General features: G+C 35.2%; 1 protein-coding gene across 8 annotated transcripts in view; it reads left to right on the forward strand.

The window, feature by feature from the left end:
• The window catches only part of STAG2 (STAG2 cohesin complex component), a 159107-nt gene extending 144330 nt beyond the window's left edge, over positions 1-14777 (forward strand). For 4 of the 8 annotated variants that reach the window (XM_058291453.2, XM_004480530.4, XM_058291451.2 and 1 more), the window contains 7 exons: positions 79-207; positions 2812-3035; positions 3315-3504; positions 3595-3705; positions 6831-6957; positions 8021-8098; positions 12859-14777. In XM_058291453.2, coding sequence (XP_058147436.1) covers positions 79-207; positions 2812-3035; positions 3315-3504; positions 3595-3705; positions 6831-6957; positions 8021-8098; positions 12859-12882 — 883 coding nt within the window. In that variant the 3' untranslated portion in view covers positions 12883-14777. The remainder of the gene's footprint in view (positions 1-78; positions 208-2811; positions 3036-3314; positions 3505-3594; positions 3706-6830; positions 6958-8020; positions 8099-12858) is intronic. The other 4 variants (XM_058291454.2, XM_058291456.2, XM_058291455.2 and 1 more) reach the window with 1 other exon arrangement.
• Positions 14778-20695: the final 5918 nt, after the last annotated feature.

The raw sequence follows: 20695 nt of genomic DNA on the forward strand, positions 1-20695 counted from the left end.
GAAGAAAGTATAAGTTATTCAGTTTTATACTGTAATCCCTTAAATGTTTATTTCAGTCTTTTTTTTAAATCTTTACAGAGATGGCATAGAATTTGCTTTTAAGGAGCCTAATCCACAAGGGGAGAGCCATCCACCTTTAAATTTGGCATTTCTTGATATTTTGAGTGAATTTTCTTCTAAATTACTCCGACAAGACAAACGGACAGTGTATGTATTTACTAGAAATGTTCTATTTCATTTTGTTTTATATTTCTGAAGAGCAGTCATCATACTGTGTTTCTCCTCCACACAGATTATAAATGTAGGATTGCATTAATGAGCAAAAATCTTTGTACTTAAGCAAGTTTTAAATTTAAGGATTATAACTATTTTACTCATGCTACTCCATTTGAAATCTGAGCACTTTAGAGGTGTAACTTGAATGTTTTATGTATTCTTGCTTGCATTCTTAGCTCAGTTTAACTAAAGTGAGAGCATTTAAAAGGGAGTAAGACTGGTGATCCATCAGGACCCTCCTAGTTAATCTGTGTCTTGAGCTGTGACTACAGTGGAAAGTGGAACTCCCTGTTTTATCTTTTTCTTTTAATTAATATCCCATCCTCACTAAAGCATTTGAGCAGAATGGTTTTCTGGTATATTCTTCTTAAATTGTGAATTAAAAGAGGACCAAAGAAATGGAATTAAGTTCCCAAAATCTTTGTGCCATGCCCCCACTCCTGTGGCTTTGAGGTATAAAAGGACAGAAGAATATGAATATCTCTTAGTATAGAAAACCTTTACTGAAAATCCACTAGTATTTTGCGTTTAAAGACTGCATGGGCTTTCCATGAAATTCCAGAGTAGACAGAAGTAATCTGTGGTGATAGAAATCAGAGTTATAGTTGCTTCTAAGGTGGGAGAGTGTAGGAAGGGACACGAGTACTTTTTGTTATCTTGGGAATGTTCCGTATCTTGATTGGTATGTGGATGATAGTCATTTGCAAAACCGATCCAGTTGTACTCTTAATTTCTGTGCATTTTATTACATAAATTTATCTCATTTTAAAAATTGCTTAAGTACTAGTAATCAGAGAAATAGAAATTAAAACAATGAAATACCTTTTCTCATCTGGGAGATTGGGCAGAAATTAAGAAGTCTGATAATGCCAAGTATTGCCAAGGATGTGGAGCAATGGAAACTCATACACTGCTGGTCAGAGTGTAAGTTCGTACAAGACAACTTTGTTCAGCTATTTGACAATATCTAATAAAGTTTAAGGTTTTCCCTACTTTATGATCCACCAATTCCATTCATAAGTAGATAGCATATGTGAAACTCTTGGACACGTGAATAAGGAGACTAATAAAAAAATGCTTATTGTTGCATTGTTTGAACAGGGAAAACCTCAGAAGAGCCTAAACCACTGTGAAGTAGAAGTAATCAATAAACTGATATACAGTGGAATACCATACAGCAGTCAAAATGATGGAACTGAAACTACATATGTCAGTGTGGCTAGATTTAAAAACAATGTTCAGTGGAAAAAGCAAAGTACAAAATAGTGTTAGGATATTTACAGACATACATAAATATATATTAAAAGTATAAAAATATGCATAGAGATGAAAAGTAGCGTATTGAGGTTAGTGGTAGCCTCTGGTGAGGAGGAGAAAGGGGAATAGATTTAGGGAGGGCTACTTATCTTTAATGTTCTATAAAGTTGTGTGATGAGTTCATACTGGTAAATCTCTCCATAAGTGAGTATATTTTTGGCTCAGACTCCTTAACTTATTACATAATGGTAGCAGTTTTCAGAATGGTGCCCAGTTCACAGACCACACTTTGAAGAGTGCTGTTCTCTACTGTTTTGTATGACTGAAGTGTGCCATGGTTGAAAAGAAATATTGAAACGCTAACACAAAACAGTATATTTTTAACTGCTATCTCCTGTCTTTATTTATGTTCAGAAGTGATAAATTTGTGTTGATGGGCATTAGTTATTATTATGGCAGCTATTGAAAGCATGATTTCACCAGTAAAACACATAAACATATGGTGCTTACTCATTTTTATAACCTTGGGCAGATTAATTCTTCACTTTTCTGACCCTTTCTGTCCTCTATAAAATGGGGAGAATCTCTCCCTCACAGGGTTGTAAAAGACTAAAAGAATCTGAGAGAAAAATGACTAGTAAATAGGAGTCACACAAATGTTAGTTGAATTTTGATTGCAAAATTAGGTATAAAGCCATAGAACCCTTGTGATACTTGAATCTAAGGGTGAATTTATGATTTCCACTAAGCTGAAACTTATTTACAGGTAGGGATCATCTAACTCATCTTTATATTTATCCTCAGGGCTTGGGACATAGTTGGTGCTTAATAAATATGAAGCTGAAGTGCTCTGAATTACTTAATTTGATGCAAGACTCTAGAATTGCTCTAGTATGCTGATAAGGCTGAGATTGAATTGTAGAGTATTATAATATGACCATGGGGGTTTGTAGAACTGGGACTGTAACCCAAATTGTTTTTACTTCAAATCCAATGTTCTTTCAGAAATATAACACAGGTTTGTTGTATAATAGAGGGCCTGAAAAATAAGGACAATATATAAACATCTTCGGAAAGAAAATACTAACAGCCTTCAGTCGCTAATGTATACTTTGAGAAAATATAGGTTATATACCATTATTCTGTTTCATACTTACTTGCTTTGCTTTTTATTTAATTCTTATTAAATCACTAAATGTTCTTTATGGAATTTATGGAGAGAAAAAATGAAAAGATAAAAAAGCAGTGACTTTTAACAGTTTCTACTTTTTTTTAAAGGTATGTTTACTTGGAAAAGTTCATGACCTTTCAAATGTCACTCCGAAGAGAAGATGTGTGGCTTCCACTGATGTCTTACAGAAATTCTTTACTAGCTGGTGGTGATGATGATACTATGTCAGTCATTAGTGGAATAAGCAGTCGGGGATCAACTGTGCGGAGTAAAAAATCAAAACCATCTACAGGAAAACGGAAAGTGGTTGAGGGCATGCAGCTTGCACTCAGTAAGAATACAGTTTAGTCTCTTTATATTTATCCCTAATGTTTACCAATTGAATTGCCATTGAGCTCACCTTATTTTTTTCTTTGAGATTTGTGTTGTTTAATAATAGCTTATCCAACATATCAAATTATTATATGCCATACATACCTTTATATCCCCCTGTTCCTAGCACTAGCATGTGGAAAGCAACCAGATGTTTGTTGTCCTGAATGGGTTGTATTAGACATCTGATTAGTCAAAATTATTGACTGACCCTCATTGCTGTTCATTTCTTTTTCAGCTGAAGAAAGTAGTAGTAGTGACAGCATGTGGTTAAGCAGAGAACAAACGCTGCACACCCCAGTTATGATGCAGACACCCCAACTCACCTCAACTATTATGAGAGAGCCCAAAAGATTAAGACCTGAGGATAGCTTCATGAATGTCTATCCAATGCAGACTGAACATCATCAAACTCCTCTTGATTATAAGTAAGTACGTTTGATCATTTTCTGTACTACAACTTTATTAATTACATAGAAAAAAGTTAAGTTAAAAGAAGAATAAAATTCTCCTTGAAGCACGCAGGTAACATGGATGTTAGCTCAAAGACAACAAGAGGAAGCAAGGCAGCAGCAGGAGAGAGCAGCAATGAGCTATGTTAAACTGCGAACTAATCTTCAGCATGCCATGTAAGTGAGAGTGCCTTATTGTCTGAGTCTAGGAAGTTCACTAATTCATTTTAACATATTTTAATGTGTGCCGTATCTAAAAATTTCAGCGAACTCTCTAGAGTAACTAAGCTGAAATAATCAAATAACTGAAAATTGGTCTTTCCAACAGTTAAAAAAAAATACTTTTTAAAGTTAAATAATAACTAGTTAGCCAAAGGACCAACTTAGATTGATCTGTTGGAAAAGTTTAAATATAAATCCTTGTTTATTTTGGTGCACAGAATTGTAGCCAAAAATCCAATTTTGCTGGACCTTAATTGCTTCCCCACAGTTCAGGCCCTCATCTTTCACCTAAACAATTTGTCAGCTTACTAACTAGTTTTCTTCTTCAGTCTCCCATTTATCCCCTCACCACACCCTTCCGCTTCCACCATCTTCCCACCACCACTCCCATCATTCACGCTGCTATCAACAGTACTATACTAGAATAAAAATCTGATCAAGTAACTCTTCTACTTTATACTTTTCCATGGCTACCCCATTGCCTGCAGGATAAGTTCAAACTCCTTAGCTCATGGCATGCAAGACCTTTCAAAATATTGTCCCTGCCTACATTTTAGTGTTATGTGCCATTCCCTGGCAACTGATAATAATCATCCTGAAAGAGCAAGCTCAGATGTCACCTTATGTGAAGCTGCGGTAATCTATGCTCCCGTAACACTTTGTATATTCATATTTTTTGTGGCAGTTACCACATTGTATTGTAATTATTTGTTTATGAGTTTGTCCCTTTCTCTAGACTGTGAGCTCCTTAAGGGCAAGGACCACATTCATTGACTGAAAGTACTTGGTACATAAAAGGTGCCCAGTAGATATTCATTGAATGATTAATGTTCAGTGCTAAAAATTTTCGTAATTTAACTTCTAAATAATTTGTTTTTAAATTGAAGTCTGTATAAAAACTTTAGGAGTTTTCATTAGCTTTGACTCTAGAAGATTTTTAATGAAATCTTCATTAACTTTGGTGGTAAAAGAAGTGGCAGACAAGCAGTCTTTAGATAATGTTTTCATGTCTTGGTTTGTACAAAAGGGAAAGTATGATGATTCTGATTATTTAAGTTTGAAAGCCTTGTACAACTTGTAACATAATGTGATATAGTTTAATACTGGAGGATAGTAATTGTTACCCTCTTTCTTTTAATTTATATTTTGTTTTATTTTTAAATAATGAGGATTTTACCTGGCTTTCTTAAGAAGCTAGTCATTTGCCACATGAATGATAGGCTATTTAGAATCACTTTAGTTAGTATCTCCAGAATGGTTTTAAGAACCATAGAGGCAAAGTATATTCTATTACATTTATAGGTTCTGATCCTAACTTGCAACATTATTGTCATCTATAATATCACTTAGTTCTATCCCCTTTTCTCTATTTCTGTGGCCACATAGAATATACATTCTTATTTCATGCTGGATTCTACAACTGATTCACCAATCCAAACATTTCCAGAATTCTACCATGCAATCATTTGGACCATGTTTCCCCTGGCAATTTTCTACCAGTTCCCAAAATCCTCCACAGCATTTCATTAGTTAGTACCACCATTTATCATTATTTTTTTTATTTGCCGTTGTTTTAATTCTCAATTTTATGTAAACCGCCCCCCCCCCCCCGCAACTTCAAGGGATTATTCTAGTTAAATAACTATTACCAGAGGATTCTTTTTGTTGTTATTTTTACCATCAGTGGTATATTGCCTAGACTTTAAAATATTTTCATTTTACAGTGATTTTTCTGTAAATGTGTTTGCCCTGTAACTGAAAATATTTCCAAATTCTATCTTTTTTTGCATAGTTTATGTTACATTCATCTCTCTTATACTGCAAATGAAAATGCTGAATGGATTTCTGGTTTTCCATGACATGGTCCTCAAGGTCCACAAAGCACTCACATTTCAGGTTTTCATACATGGTCCACAAAGCACTCATTGTTGCCTCCATCAAGTAGAGTAAAATAGTCTTTTACTACTCAAAACTCTTAGGAAATGAGGACCCTTGTCAACACATTTGTCTTTTCTGTTAGAAGAAGCTTGAAAGGTAGCCTTGATCAGACATCATATCTTCTTATCTGTGTCTTTTAAGATCCACCATAATATCCTGTAAAATATAAACATTCAATAAATGATGGGTCTTCTTTTTGTCTGAGAAAAGAAGGTAATATTGATCAAACTGGGGAATAAGAAGTCACATTCAAGTTAACTGTTACATTGACTCCTTTATGCTCAATCTGGGCTAATTTGTAAACTTGAGCTTATTCTCTGCAATCATGTGATAACATACAGAGCTTTTGATTTCAATTTTAAATTTTACTTTATATATATATATATATCTTAATTTTGAATTTCATGGGGTACAGAATTCGGGTCTTAGCATAAGTGTTCCTCATTTCTGTCTGAGACAGAATTAATCTCCTCTGTCAGCACTCAATGCATACTTCTTTTGCAGTATTTATCACATTTTCTCATAATTAGCTGTTCGTGTTTGTTTTCCATAGTAGACTGTGAGCTCCTTGAGGGCAGGAACCATGTCTTCTTCATCCTTTTTCTTTTTTTTGCATCTGTAGGACACAGTAGAAGCCTGTCACATAGTAGGCATGAGTGACTGAATGAGTAAGTGCCTGGTACGTGTTAGGCACTGAGTGAATGAGTGATGGTTATAATATATCAGTGAATAAGATATATTAATGAAAATATATGTATTCTAAAAATGTCATTTCTTTGGTCTCTGTTTTATGTTTGTTTATTAATTTGTACCCTGCCTACTTTCAAAAAGGATTTGAGGTATCTTGTATGTTCCCATGTGAATATTTCTCATTGAACTTTGTATATTTGTATATGGGATATCTACTATCAAGCTATATGTCTTGAAATAAATATAGAATAAACATAACTCCTTAGCATTTTTAGACATGAACATTGGAGTTTTGGCATCATTGATGACATAATCAATGCCTGATCATTCTCCCTGACCTTTAATTCATCCTTTTCCATTATAATTGAATATAGAGAACCACATAGTTGCTGCCAATATATTAATAGGCGCCACATCGGTTCAGATCTTGACCTTGTTTTTTATTTCTCTAGTCGGCGTGGTACAAGCCTAATGGAAGATGATGAAGAGCCAATTGTTGAAGATGTTATGATGTCCTCAGAAGGGAGGATTGAGGATCTCAACGAGGGAATGGATTTTGACACCATGGATATAGACTTGGTAAGAATGTTAATGATTTCTGTAAGATTTTCAATTTAGGTCCTTTGGAAATTAAGTTGGTTAGTCTTATGCCATGTCTATTAGAGGAGAGAAATACTTGCCATGAGAAATAAGTTTTGTAAAATAATAAAATAGTTGACAGGTGTTTAGACATATGAGAAGGGATTGAAGAGAGGTTGATGATGGTAAGGGTATTATATTAGATCCCAGTTTTGAATGATAAATATAATTTGTTTGCCTTTGAGGAATAAGTAGTTTGCCATTCAGGAATAAATAGTTTTAAGGTATATATTTTGCTTTGTATTAAAATGAACTGACTACAGATAAATAATTTTTAATGGTATATATTAAATTTTCAAAAATATTTTAAGAGATCCTCTACTAAGTATCACATCATCTTAAAATTTTCCATTTATTTACCATTATCAACTAATAAGGCCAAGACAAATTTTTATATTAGATAATAAAGTAAAGTTTACTTGGGAGGAAGTTAAATACATGTAAGCTTATGCTTATTATTAACATTTACATGATATATGTGATTAGGGCTTTATAGTCTATAAGTGCTTCTATATATCTCATTTCAACTTTGTGAAGTAGGTTGAGTGTCTTGAAGCTATCAAAGCTCAGACAGCCTGTTCAAGAAGACAAAACTAGTAAAACAGTAAAGTTGAGATTATAGGCCAGGTCTTCTGATTTCTTCTTTTAAATATACAATTTTATGCCCTGCTTACAAGAAAAAAAATTAAATATGGTCTTTTCAGAGGAGTATAATTTGGAGTCTTTAAAGGAAAAATGAAGATTTGAGAGAGGCATTAAGAATGTAAAAAGAAAAATGACTTTTTTAGTTAATGTGTTTCAGAATAATTTTCCATGAGTGAATTGCTTTTGTACTTTTAAACATTCTGTAGGTTGAATCTATATCTATATTTTTTAAAGTATTGTAAGGTACATTTGGAACTACATAGGCCATGTGAATGCTTAATGACAAAGTAATTTCTTTGTTTTCAGTTACTGTGTGGTTTATAGATATGGCAAATGTGAACTTCCTTTTTTTCCTTAGCCACCATCAAAGAACAGACGAGAGAGAACAGAACTGAAGCCTGATTTCTTTGATCCAGCGTCAATTATGGATGAATCAGTACGTTTAATTTAAGTATTCCCCAAGATTGCAAAATCAAAATTATAGGCAACCTCCAAGTATAAGATTGATGAGCTGGGACAGCACTTTGAGCATGGAGGGAAACCATTGGACATGTGAAAAAGAGGAAGGATTTCAGTTAGAAAGGGGGTGGTGCTTGTTGGTGACAGATTAAGTGTTTCTGAATCCCTAGCAGACTCTGACTTGAATGTTGAGGAATTTGGGGTTTTTTTTTTGTAGGCTTGGGTTACACATTGAAGGGTTTCAAATGAGTAAATGGCAAGATCAGAATTTGCATTTCAGAAAGATTTCCCTGCCATTTATGGGGTGGGTAGGATGAATAGGGGGGATAATTATAATACGAAGTCATGGTGAAAAATAATGAGAACTTGAACCAGGGCTTTGGTAAGAAAGAGAAGGGATTGAGATATCTAGGATGAAGAGTCAGTTATCCCTCTGTAATCTATAATTGCTTATTATTAGGTTTAGCCAGTTCTTAAGTACCTCTCATATTAATCCACTTTCCCATATTCTCCATAACAGTGCCTTAGTTCAGGTTCTTCTCAATTTTCACCTTCAAATTTCAATAGATTTAGACTTGTTTGCCCCCTTGCCCCTCCAAAGCCTCCTTTATGTCTTTGCCGGAATCATCTTTCTAAAATGCAAATCTGATTCTCTCACTTACAGTTTTAAGTCTTTTCTTGATTTCGCCCATTGCCTATAAGAAAAAATTCTGGCTTCTCAGCCTGATGAACATTAACCTTTTGTGATCTGTCTCCTCTACTGTCTTAACCTTGGCCTTTTCCTTACATGCATCCTGTACTCCAGCCATACCAAATCTTGTAGTTCCTCAAATACTCTTATGCTCTTTCATAACTCCATGGGTTTGTATAAGCGTCTCTCTCTCCCAGAAGTGCCCCTTTTCCTTCCAGTGCATTCTTTCTTTAATAGTTTTAACATTACCTATGGAGTTTTTGCTGATCTCTCCAGATACTGTATTCTCAATTCCCATAATACTTTGTATATGCTTTCATGTGGTAATTACCAGAGTAGTGTAATGAGATAGAGTATTATATGTTCAGGACCCTCAATAGATTGAACTTTTCCAGGCAGAGACAGTTTTGTGCATCTTGAGCTCTGCCTTCCATAGCTTGATGTTTAGTTTTATTTGTCAGATGAATAAATCATTTAATTGCACTTCCACCTCACTTTTCAGTGTCTACCCATTTATACTCCTTTCTTCTAGCAATTACTATCTCTGGCGACTCTTTTACCATCCTGAGTCCTACCCTAATTTCTGCCATTCCCTCCTTGGCCTCCCCCCATCTCATGCTTTGCTTTGAGATAGCTCTTGGAAGTGTTTTTGAAAAACTAATTCACACTAACATGCTAATAAGGCCAGTTATTTGACCCAAAGGAAGCAGTTTTGTAGAGTAGCAGATAGAGAAATCTTTGAATAGACAGGCTACCTTGGGATCCTTTAAATCAATGTTTCTCAGATTCTGATGGACATGTGAATAATCTGGAGATCTTGTTAAAATGATTCTACCTCATTAGGTCTGGAATACACCCCGAGATTCTGCATTTCTAGCAAGTGCTTTTGATGCATCAGATCCACAGACCATACTTTGAATAGCAAGGTTTTAAATCATAGCATATAGATGGCCTGCCTTCTACACATAAGTCTATATTGAAGTATATAGTTTCTCTGGTAACCTAAGAGTGTTTCTTCCTAATTTGCTCAATAAATCATGAAGGCAGTGATTGTGAGGAGGGGTGAAAGAGCTAGAATCTTTTCAATCAGATGTGATCAACTGCAATCATTAAACAATTTGTTGAGCTGGAAATTGGTGCAAAAATGAATAAGATATTCTCCCTGTTCTCAAGGATTTTATATTCTAGTGTACCTTCAGTGGAAACGATGGAAAGAATAGAAGTTAGCATTTGAAATGGAAAGGATGGAAGCTAGTATTTCAGAACTTATGTGCCTGTCAGGCATGAATGTGCTAGGCATGAGTTATTTTGATCCTCTCAACATTGTGAGTGGTGAAACCAAGCAAACTAAGACTGAAGAGGTGGTTCAATGACTTGCTCAGAGTTTCACAACTAGTGACTTGAGTAGTTATTTGAGCTCAGTTCTTCTTGATGTAAAATTCTCATGCTGTCTCTACTGTGTACTTCCCAAAACTAAAATCAGACCTCAAAGGGAAGAAACACCAAGAAAAGTAATTTAGAAGTTGAAAACTGTAGTGAACATTGATGGACTCGGTAGAGATCTCCATTTTTTTTTCTTACCTATATCTAAAAGTCAGGAGAATTTTAATCCATTTGTTTGCTTAGTCAATTACTAGATTTGTAAAATGGTATTCTAATGATTACTGAAATAATGAAACAGCAATGTAAAATATGTAAATATCTTTTTTAACACAACATTTAGAGAAGACTACAGTCTGAGTAAAACAATTATTTGTCAATAATGGCAACTTTGTGGCATTCCTATGTTTAATATGTTAGGACACAAGGCCTTTATTTATTCTAGTTTTATAGTAGTTTAGCAATTAATTTTCTTCTGCTACCAAGATTAGGAAAATGATCACATGTACCTATACTTGTAGTTTTATAATATTACCACATGATGGCAGCAGTCTGTCACTACTGAGTGCTTAAGTTTTAAAGGTTCAGGTATCTTTAGAAGTCCTTACAAATATATATGATCAAAGTAATGTTAGTTTTAAAAAAATACACATTAAAATTTACCCTATATCAACGATAAATTTAAAAATTGAATGACAGAAATTTTTAAAGTAAAAAAATGTCTTTACCTTTATACTATAGTATATGTCTGCTTTTACCAAGTCTATAAGTGAGCCATCAAAACAGTAGTAAAATTGGGACTCAAATCCTTTTATGCCCAGTTCTACGAGCCTCTGATTCTAAGTGAAATAACTCAAAGCATCCTAGTATAGATACTTGAGATTATTACTAAATAAATCCTAATATCTTTCCATACCATTCAGGAGTAGTAATATAAAGTCTCTGAAAAGATAATTTTTGGGTTGCATTTACATATGATTCTAGATTTGTAATGTAGTTGGTTTCACATCTGCAAACAAAGTCAGTTTATCCCATTGTGGTAATGATTCTTTCCTGCTACTTAATAGGCCAGTATTGCCATATCATATATGCATGATGAAGTGTTTATTAGTGTTAACACCGGAAACAGGGATGGTCCGTGTTAGCACAGAAAGAGATTTAAGTATTATTAATGTTGTGCTTCTCCTACATTGAAATTCTCTTATTAGAATTATTTGTAGTATAAAATTGGTAAAAGAAGGGCTCAGTATAATGGGGCTAATTTAATGTTCTAGTAATAAAATCTAGTTATAACCTAGTATGTACAAAAATGGCAAAAAAAATCTGTTCAGGTGCTTTCTTCTGTCTTTGGAAATAACTTGGGTTCATCTTCATGCCACACTCTACACTAAGAATTGCTAATTAAGATTTTATCCTTTTATTAATCATCAGACCTTCCTTTATCCAAAGTCACGTCATCTAGGCCTCTTTGGTGGAAACACTCTAGCCACTCAAATTCTGACTCTAACCAGTAAAAGGAGAACTCAGAAACTTCTTGGGGAACAGGGAGGATAGAGTGTGAGTAGTGTTGGTGGTTATGGTGAATGACAGTTAAGAAGAGAGGTACATTAATCTTGTTGATTCCCATTACTGGGGATTCAGAACACTTCACTTGATAATTCAGTACAAATATAATGCAGTCAGATAGATATTTGTTTCTTGGTCTGAAAATACTTCCTTCAGATAAAAAACAATTTGAGTTCCATAGGTTCAAGTAAGATATTACAAATAAAAGTTCTTGTGATGCCAGTGTCAGCGCATTACCTCTGATGTTAATATCTCTTCTTATACAGCTCAGTAACTTAATTGTCCTAGTAAGTGCTAGAATTTTAATTGACCAGCCTATCTTTTAGTATATTCAGCTAAAAGTTATGCCCCATTCTTATTTAATGAATAAGGAGGAATTCTCTTTTAGTTAGGGACAGGTAATTATTTGATTTTAGCTAACATTCTTTTCCCAACTGTAACGTATAGAAAAGCATCAATATAAGGCATTTTACCCAGATTTCACCTTACTTATTTGATTACTTAAGCCAGATTTTCTAAAGAAAGCTTCCTGTTTTCTACATATATGTATTGTTCTTGGATATCTTTGGTCTGCATGTTCAAATGCTTTTTAATAAACTATGCTTGCTTCAGAGTGCAAATGACCAAGTTTGCAAAGCCTCCTTAAACGCTTTCAAAATAACTTGTGCCATAAGTATGTCAGGAACCTCACTCATTCATTCATTAATTCATTCATTCATTCAACAACTGCCGAATGCCTGTGTGAATTCAGGGCATTATTTACTCATTAGGGGTGTGCATAAACATAAATAAGACATGGCCCTTGCTCTCAGGAAGCTCACTTTGTGGAAAGATTTTATCAGTTATATTTGTATGGTAAGTTGCTTCCTGATTAGTCGTGATTTTAGTATTTCATTATTTATTGATGGCCAGTTTAATTCTAGAATTACGTATCTGAAGAGAGGGCAAATTTTTGTAGTGGTTTTATTAAAATGTTTTTGAACTTAATATTAGCAAGTATTAAATGTGTTTTGTGTTTTTAATGTAATATTTACAGATATATTTTGCAAAGAAATGAATGGCTATTTTAATGAGTTTTTTTTTTCCCTCTCTCTCATTAGGTTCTTGGGGTGTCAATGTTTTAATACCAGTACACAATTAAATCTGTGGTGAAGTCATTTTCTAAGTGGAAGAGGAAATTTTAAAATAAAGTGTGGTAGATACAGTGAAATCCTGTACAGATTTTTCTCTAAGGAGAATGTGACACGCTTACGCTTACCAAGATCAAGTGCATTGAGGGGCAGTTTTGTTTGCCTGAAAAAATGTAAAGGACAAGTAAACAATTTGATGATAAGCTACAGTTTTTCTTAGAAAGTAAATATTTTATTTATGCGCTGTTAGTTGGCTTTTGAATCAATTATTTCATGCTTTTTTAAAAAAAATATAACAATCTGAAGAGGTATTTGGTACCGATATGAATCCTTTCACATTTATTTACTAGGTGTACTAAATAATAATGATCTCTGCTGGATTTCTGTTTACATCCGAGAAACAAAGTTAAGGAAGAATTCCCCCACCCCAAAATTATAGGATAGAATTGTTTTTAGCATTCTCAATTTAAATGCTTAAAACGTCAATCAACAAAGCTTTGTTTTAAAATATTGTAATTGTGGGAAAAAGTAAACTTATAAGCAGAACTTTTACAATTTTTTCATCTAAAATGTATTTTAAGATATTTTTAAAATCCAAGAGCTACTCTATACTTTTCAGAAATATCCTGATGCAGTGAACTGCCAGAAGGTAACCAGTCTCAAACATGCTTATCCCATTATCAACCCTGAAAGTTTGCTTGTCCTTTAAGATAAAAATGTAATGTTGTGATATTCCTTCCAGTAGTGCCACTGTATTTTGTCTCCAAATAAAAGAAGCTTATTGTAGTATGTTTGCAGAAAAATTCTAAACAAAAATTATACAGCTTATTAGAGTGTGGGAATAGGGATCTAAATTTTAAATAAAATTATATATATATATAAATTGGTGCTGATTTTATAATTGCGCAGTTTGTTTAGTTTTTTCTTACTTTTAAATTCCAACTTAAAATTATGAGGTTTCAGAAATATATTGAAAGTTTAACAATGTTTAAAAATAGAAAAGCATGAGTGTTCATGCTTTAAAATGATTTTTAAATTTGTATTTTATATTGTTTTATCTATCTGTCTTTGCAAGCAGTCTTCAGGTTAAAGATACTTCTAACAGGTTACAGTACATTTCCTCTGTATGTAAATTAGGTGGGATAATAGAATTCATAACCCATAATATTCTTTGAAAGCTAAGCTTTAAACTTAATTTTGTGTCCTTTCACAAATAAATTAGTTTAAAACAGAAAGTGGCTACTTGCCATTTTGCCATCAACTCATTTTGCAAGGCTTAGGCAGCTAGACATCGTTTAAAACAAAATATTAACTTATATTACATGTGTATCTTTTGTCAGTCGTCTCTCAGTTCTTGAAGTATATTATTTTAATCATTCCATGCCTTAATACGCTTGCAATACAAGAATATCTGCAGTTGGGTGAATACCAAAAGGCTTTCAGTTTTAGAGTTAAAAATCAACAAGCATTGGGCTGTGGTAGCCAAAAACCATAGGTTAGCTAAAAAATCATGATAAAATGCAATTATTTTATTAAATCATGTTTAATAACAAATGGAACCAGACTTGTCTAATAAATTTTCCATCAACAAATACTATTATGTGCAAAATTATTGCCTATGTTGTTTTCACACCACCGCATTTACTAGAACTGCTGAGAGGACTGTATATATGATTTTAAACATAAGTTGATTTTTTTTTCTCACTCTGGAAAGGAGTACTTCTTTGTGAAAGCAGTTCTTACAGCTTTGTTTTCAACCAGCTAAAAATGTTTTATATATTACTCTTAACCTGTTGTCCTCCACATTCTATTGTCCTAATTGTACTGTTTTCTGATTTGTATTTATGTCTTGAGACAGTAACTTTTTGAATAAAAATAAACCTACAGTATGTTGTATATTTTTATCTTTTGTAATTGAAGGGAGAGGGTGGCTACAGACGGTTTAGAAATTGTATCTGTGATCATGTCTTTAATATTTTTAAGTGGGAATAATGTATAGAAAACATCACCATTTTATATTTTAATTACATGCATTTTAAAGTGAGACTAAATCCCTAATTGGGTAACACTTAAAAATAGAAAGTTAAAACCATTATTACTTTACTCTTATCTGAAATGTGTTTAAAACACCATTTCAAAATGTCTACATTGTTTATTCAGGATACATATGGATACATATACTAGCATGTGTTAAGAGCTCGAACAGTGAACAAGACAGACAAGGTCCCTCCCTCATAGATCTAGTAGGGAAGACAAATAAGGAAAGAAATAACATAATTAATCTTGTTATAAAATGCTAGGAAAGAAACTATCAGGGCATATTGAACCTAGAGAGTATGTGTGTGTAGAGCATAGATAAGGGGCTCAGGGTGGAGGTAAGTGAAAGCCAACATTTGAAAAATAATTTATTCAAATTCTTATTAAAGATTCCGATCAATGTGTTAAAAATTGATTTTCATTGTACTCTTCAAGATTTAAGTCAGTATAACACTAGCACATTGGTCATGTTGGGCTGCTTTGAAAGGTCATAAGACCAGTTTCCTTTCACTGGTGATACAGAACTGAACCTAATAAATGATAGCTAATAACTGGGTACTGTTTTAAACAGTTTACATATAATACTCATTAAACCTCACAAGAATAGGTGATACATTTTGTTACTTCTGCTTTAGAAATCCAGAGGAGGTGAGAAAAATGAGGTACAGATAGGTTAAAAATATACCTCGGGCATAGTTAACATCTAATAATATATGGCTAATATGCCCAGGCAGTCTGGCTGCATACTATTCATTGTGCCATGGTGAGAAAATGGAGCATCTTTAAGAGAGTCCAACTGGCTATAGAATTAAGTGGTGTGAATGAGCAATGTCTTTAGTATGCTACCCAGCTAGTTTCTATAAAGAAGGTATGAATTAAATCTGAGTCCATCAAGAGTTTTTATGACATAGATTTTTAAAAGTTGGGAGCCTGGGGAAGAAGAGTAGAATAACCAAGAAGAGATGTCTTCAGTATCCTCCCATGAAAGGAACTATAAGGACTTAAATGAGTGAGTACCAGATGACATTAATGATTCCGGGAACTGTAAAGATTCAGCCAAAGAAAATAAGCCAATGAAGCATGAGGCCTTTGGTCATAAGGAAACTAGGTAATGAAGTTCATTAAATACATATCACTTAAGACCAACAAATTTTATTGACCATTTACTATGTGCATGACCTTGTGCTATCTGCTAAGCAGCCAAAGATCAATAAGCCAGACTTTCCTTTCAAGTTGCTCACAGTTCATTGACGTTTGGGATGCAGAGGCAAAACTAATAAAATGGAGTAAGTTCAATGTTAGGCTATCACTGGGTTACAGGAACACAAAGGAGAGGCACTAGCTGCTCAGGGCTTCTTCCAGTTGAAATTTTTTCCCAACATTTTTTAATGAAAATTTTCAGACATACAGCAAAGCAATTGAAAGAATTTTACAGTGAACACATTTTACTCGCTTTATCACATGGTCATCTATCAACCCATTTCATTTTAAAAATTATTTCAAAGTAAATTGCAAATTACTCCCTAAATACTTAAGAATACATATCATTGAGTTTAATAAATTTGTTTACCATTTTTTTCTGTTCGAAGTAAAATGTACAATGAAATACACAAACTGTTTATTTTCTGAGTTTTGACAAATGCTTGCAGTTATTTAACCCAAATCCATATCAAAGATACTGAATATTACCATCAGCCCAGAAAGTTCCTTTATGCCTCTTAATCAGTCAATCCCTGCTTTCATCCCTCCTACAGAGGCAACAACTATTCTGTTTCCACCATAGATTAAATTTCGTTATTCTAGAGCCTCGTGTAAATGGAACCATACGTGCTATACTCTTTTCATGTAAGGCTTCTTTCACTTAGTATAACCTTTTTATTGAGATTTGTGTGTATCAATGGTTTATTTTTTATTCCTAAGTAGCATTCTATTGTAAGGCAAATACAGTTTATCTGCTCATTAGTTGATGGTCATTTTGGTTTATATCCTTTTTGGTTACTTGAGTTGAATTTTAAAGACTAAGAGGTGGGCTAGGTTAAAGGGGGGCAGAGTGACTGAAGTTGAGAACTCTATAAGCAAAGGAGATAGCATAAAGGACTATCATGGGTATAAGAACTACTTATGGGAAACGGACTTGGCCCAGTGGTTAGGGCGTCCGTCTACCACATGGGAGGTCCGCGGTTCAAACCCCGGGCCTCCTTGACCCGTGTGGAGCTGGCCCATGTGCAGTGCTGATGCGCGCAAGGAGTACCATGCCACGCAGGGGTGTCCCGCATAGGGAAGCCCCATGCGCAAGGAGTGAGCCCCGTAAGGAGAGCCCCTCAGCGCGAAAGAAAGTGCAGCCTGCCCAGGAATGGCGCCCACACTTCCCATGCTTGCTGACAACAACAGAAGCGGACAATGAAACAAGATGCAGCAAATGGACACAGAGAACAGACAACCGGGGGAGGGGGGGAATTAAATAAATAAATTTTTAAAATCTTAAAAAAAAAAAGAAAGAACTACTTAGTAACTGATTGGGGTGGTTATCTAGATTGTTGATGTACAGTTGTTCATAGTATCCACTTATCCTTTTTATTTTTAGGAGGTCCATTGTAATATCCTCCCTTTCAGTTCTGATTTTAGTTATTTGTGTCCCCTCTTTTCTCTTTGTCAGTCTAGCTAAAGGTTTGTTGATTTTATTCATCTTTTAATGAACTAACTCTTGGTTTCATTGCTTCTCTATTCTCTTTGATTTATTTCTGGTCTAATCTTTATTTCCTTCCTTCTGCTTACTTGGGGTTTAGCTGGCAGGTTTATTTTCCTAGTTCCTCCAAGTGTGTAGGTAGGTGTTTGATTTGAGCTCTTCCTCTCCCACCCTCCATCGTCTTGTTGCTTCTGCTCATTGTTTGTGCTCGTTCTCGTTTTGTTTGCTTGTCTGCTTTTTTTTTTTTTTTTTTACTTATTGTTTGTCTTTTTTAGGAAGCACTGAAAACAGAACCCAGAACCTCCCATGTGGGAGGTGGGCACTCAACTGCTTGAGTCATATCCGCTCCATATCTTCCTTTTTAATGTAAGCATTTAGGGGTATACATTTCCCTTAACACTGCCTCCACAACATCCAATAAGTGTTGGTATGTTGTTTCTCATTTTCATTCATCTCACGATATTTACTCATTTCCCTTGATTTCGTCTTTAGCCCCATTGGTTAAGTGTGTTAATTTACATGTATTTGTGGATTTTCTAGTTATCTACCTGATACTGGTTTCTAGCCTCATTCCATTGTGGTCAGTGCAGATGCTTTGTATACTTTAAATCTTTTAAAAATTTATTGAGACAGCAGAACCAGCAAGATGACGGTGGAGTAAGGAGCTCCTAGAGTCAGCTCCTGCTGCAGGGCAGTTAGTAAATACCCAGAGCTATCTGGAGGTAGCTGATGCACCTGTTTGGGGGTTCTGGGAGACCAGAAGAGCATCCTGCAACATACTTGAAGGAATGGAAGGGGGAGACTGCCCATCTGGAGAGAAGACTCGTAAATAGAGTCCTCCATGCCACAGAGGCCAGTGCCCAGCCTCTACTAGAGGCACAAGTCATCTTGGGAGCTTTTCTGCAGCTGGAATTGTAAGTTCCATGTCCCAAAAATGGGGGAGGAAGAGACGGTTGGGCACCAACTTCAGCTACTGAGGAGTAAATTCAGCAGGCTAAAGTATAATCCTGAGAACAGCTAAAGTTTGAGCCTGTCCAAGTCAGAAAGAGGCCAGTAGCCACCATCTTAACTCTGCACCTGGCACAAGGGGACTGAAAATTACAGTACTGGTAGGGACCGGCTTCTTTCAATCCAGGTCAGATTGCTGCTGGAACCTGTGCCAGCCTATCTGGGAAATTACCGGCCGAGCCATGAAGGCTGGTGATTTTCCTACTCTGATGGCACGAGCTATCCTGGGGGCTATTCTGTGGTTGGAATTGGAAGCTCCACTTCCCAAAAACGGGAGGAGAAGATGGCTGATTGCCGATTTCAGCTACTGATTGGTAGACTCACTTTCTAAAATAAAACCCTGAGAAAAGCTGGGGTGTTAATCTGTCCAAGTCAGAAAGAGGCTGGTGGCCACCATTTTGACCCCACTCACAGCATGAGGTAAAGCCAGGACGAAAGATCACAGTGACAGTAGGAACCAGTTTCTTTCCCCGAGGTAGGCCTGCAGCTCTAGCCTAGGCTTCAGCTCTGCCTCTGGCAGGGAGCAGGCTGGCAGGTCCTGCACCAGCCTGTCCAGGTAACTGCAGATAACTTTGGCTTTAGCACTGATTGAAAATTGAGTGTCTACCAGGGAAACTGTGGTCGTGTTGGACCCGCACTGCATAGATTGCTGCCCACACCTGTAGTTCCATCCCCATCCCAGGCAGGGGAGAACATCAGTCTCTCTGGGCAACTACGGTCTAGATCTTCACAAATTGGATTATTCCACACAGCTGTGACTCTGTCCCTACCCCTGGGAAAGGAAAAGTTAGGAGAAGCTTCATTGGTCCCTGGCACAATGGAGGCAGCTTGAGCCTCCACAGCTTATAGCTCCAATTACAACCTTGGCTCCTACTGCACAACCAGCAATGGAGAAAGAACAGGAAGCCCTAAACTAAAGAGAATAGCTTCATCCAGAATAAATACTAATCCAGATGCCATTACACCAGCAGAAAATTACAATTCACACCAAGAAACAGGAAGATATGGCACAGTTAAAGGAACAAGGTAAGCCTCCAGATGCCATAAAGGACTTGAGACAACTAGTCATAGACGTTCAAACAAATCTCCTTAAAAAATTCAGTAAGATGGCTAAAGAGATTAAGGATATTAAGACACTGGATGAGCACAAAAAAGAATTTGAAAGCATACGTAGAAAAATAGATATGGGAATGAAAGTTGCAATAAATGAAATTTTAAAAAGCATTGGAATCATGTACTAGCAGATTTGAGGAGGCATAAGAAAGGATTGGTGAGCTTGAATAAATGGCCTCTGAAAGTGAACATACAAAAGAACAGATGAAGGAAAGAATGGAAAAAAAAATGGAACAAGGTCTCAGAGAACTAAATGAAAGCAAAAGGCGTGCAAACATATATGTCATGGGTGTCTTGGAGAAGAAAAAGGGGAAAGGAGCAGAAGGAATATTTGAAGAAATAATGGTAGAAAATTTCCCAGCCCTGTTGAAGGCCATGGATATTCATGCCCAGAAAGTACAGTATACTCGCATCTGAAACCATGGATGCAAGAAGACAGTGGTCTGATATATTTAAGATACTATAAGAGAAAAACTTCAGCCAAGAATCTTATATCCAAAAAGACTGTCTTTCAAATATGAGAGGTTAGAATATTCAAAGATAAACAGAAACTTAGAATTTCTAAGCAACAGAACAGATTTTCAAGAAATACTAAAGGCTGTGCTAGAGCCTAAAAAGAAAAGATAGGAGAGAGAGGCCTGGAAGAGAGTCTAGAAATGAAGATTCAATCAATAAAAGTAACTAAAAGCGTCAAGAGTGATTAAAATATGACAGCTAAAACTCAAATAGGAATAAATTTAACCAATGATGTAAAGCACTTAATTCAGAAAACTGCAACTCAATGTTAAATTTAAAAAGGCCTAAATAACTGGAAGAACATCCCATGCTTATAGATTGGAAGACTAAATATCATTAAGATGTCAGTTCTACTCAAACTGATATACAGATTCAATGCAATCCCAATAAAAATTTCACTATCATTAGAAAAAATATTGAAAGCACAATCATCAAATTTATTTGTGA

Source organism: Dasypus novemcinctus, chromosome X (genome assembly GCF_030445035.2).
Source record: "Dasypus novemcinctus isolate mDasNov1 chromosome X, mDasNov1.1.hap2, whole genome shotgun sequence".
NCBI classification, from domain to species: Eukaryota; Metazoa; Chordata; class Mammalia; order Cingulata; family Dasypodidae; genus Dasypus; species Dasypus novemcinctus.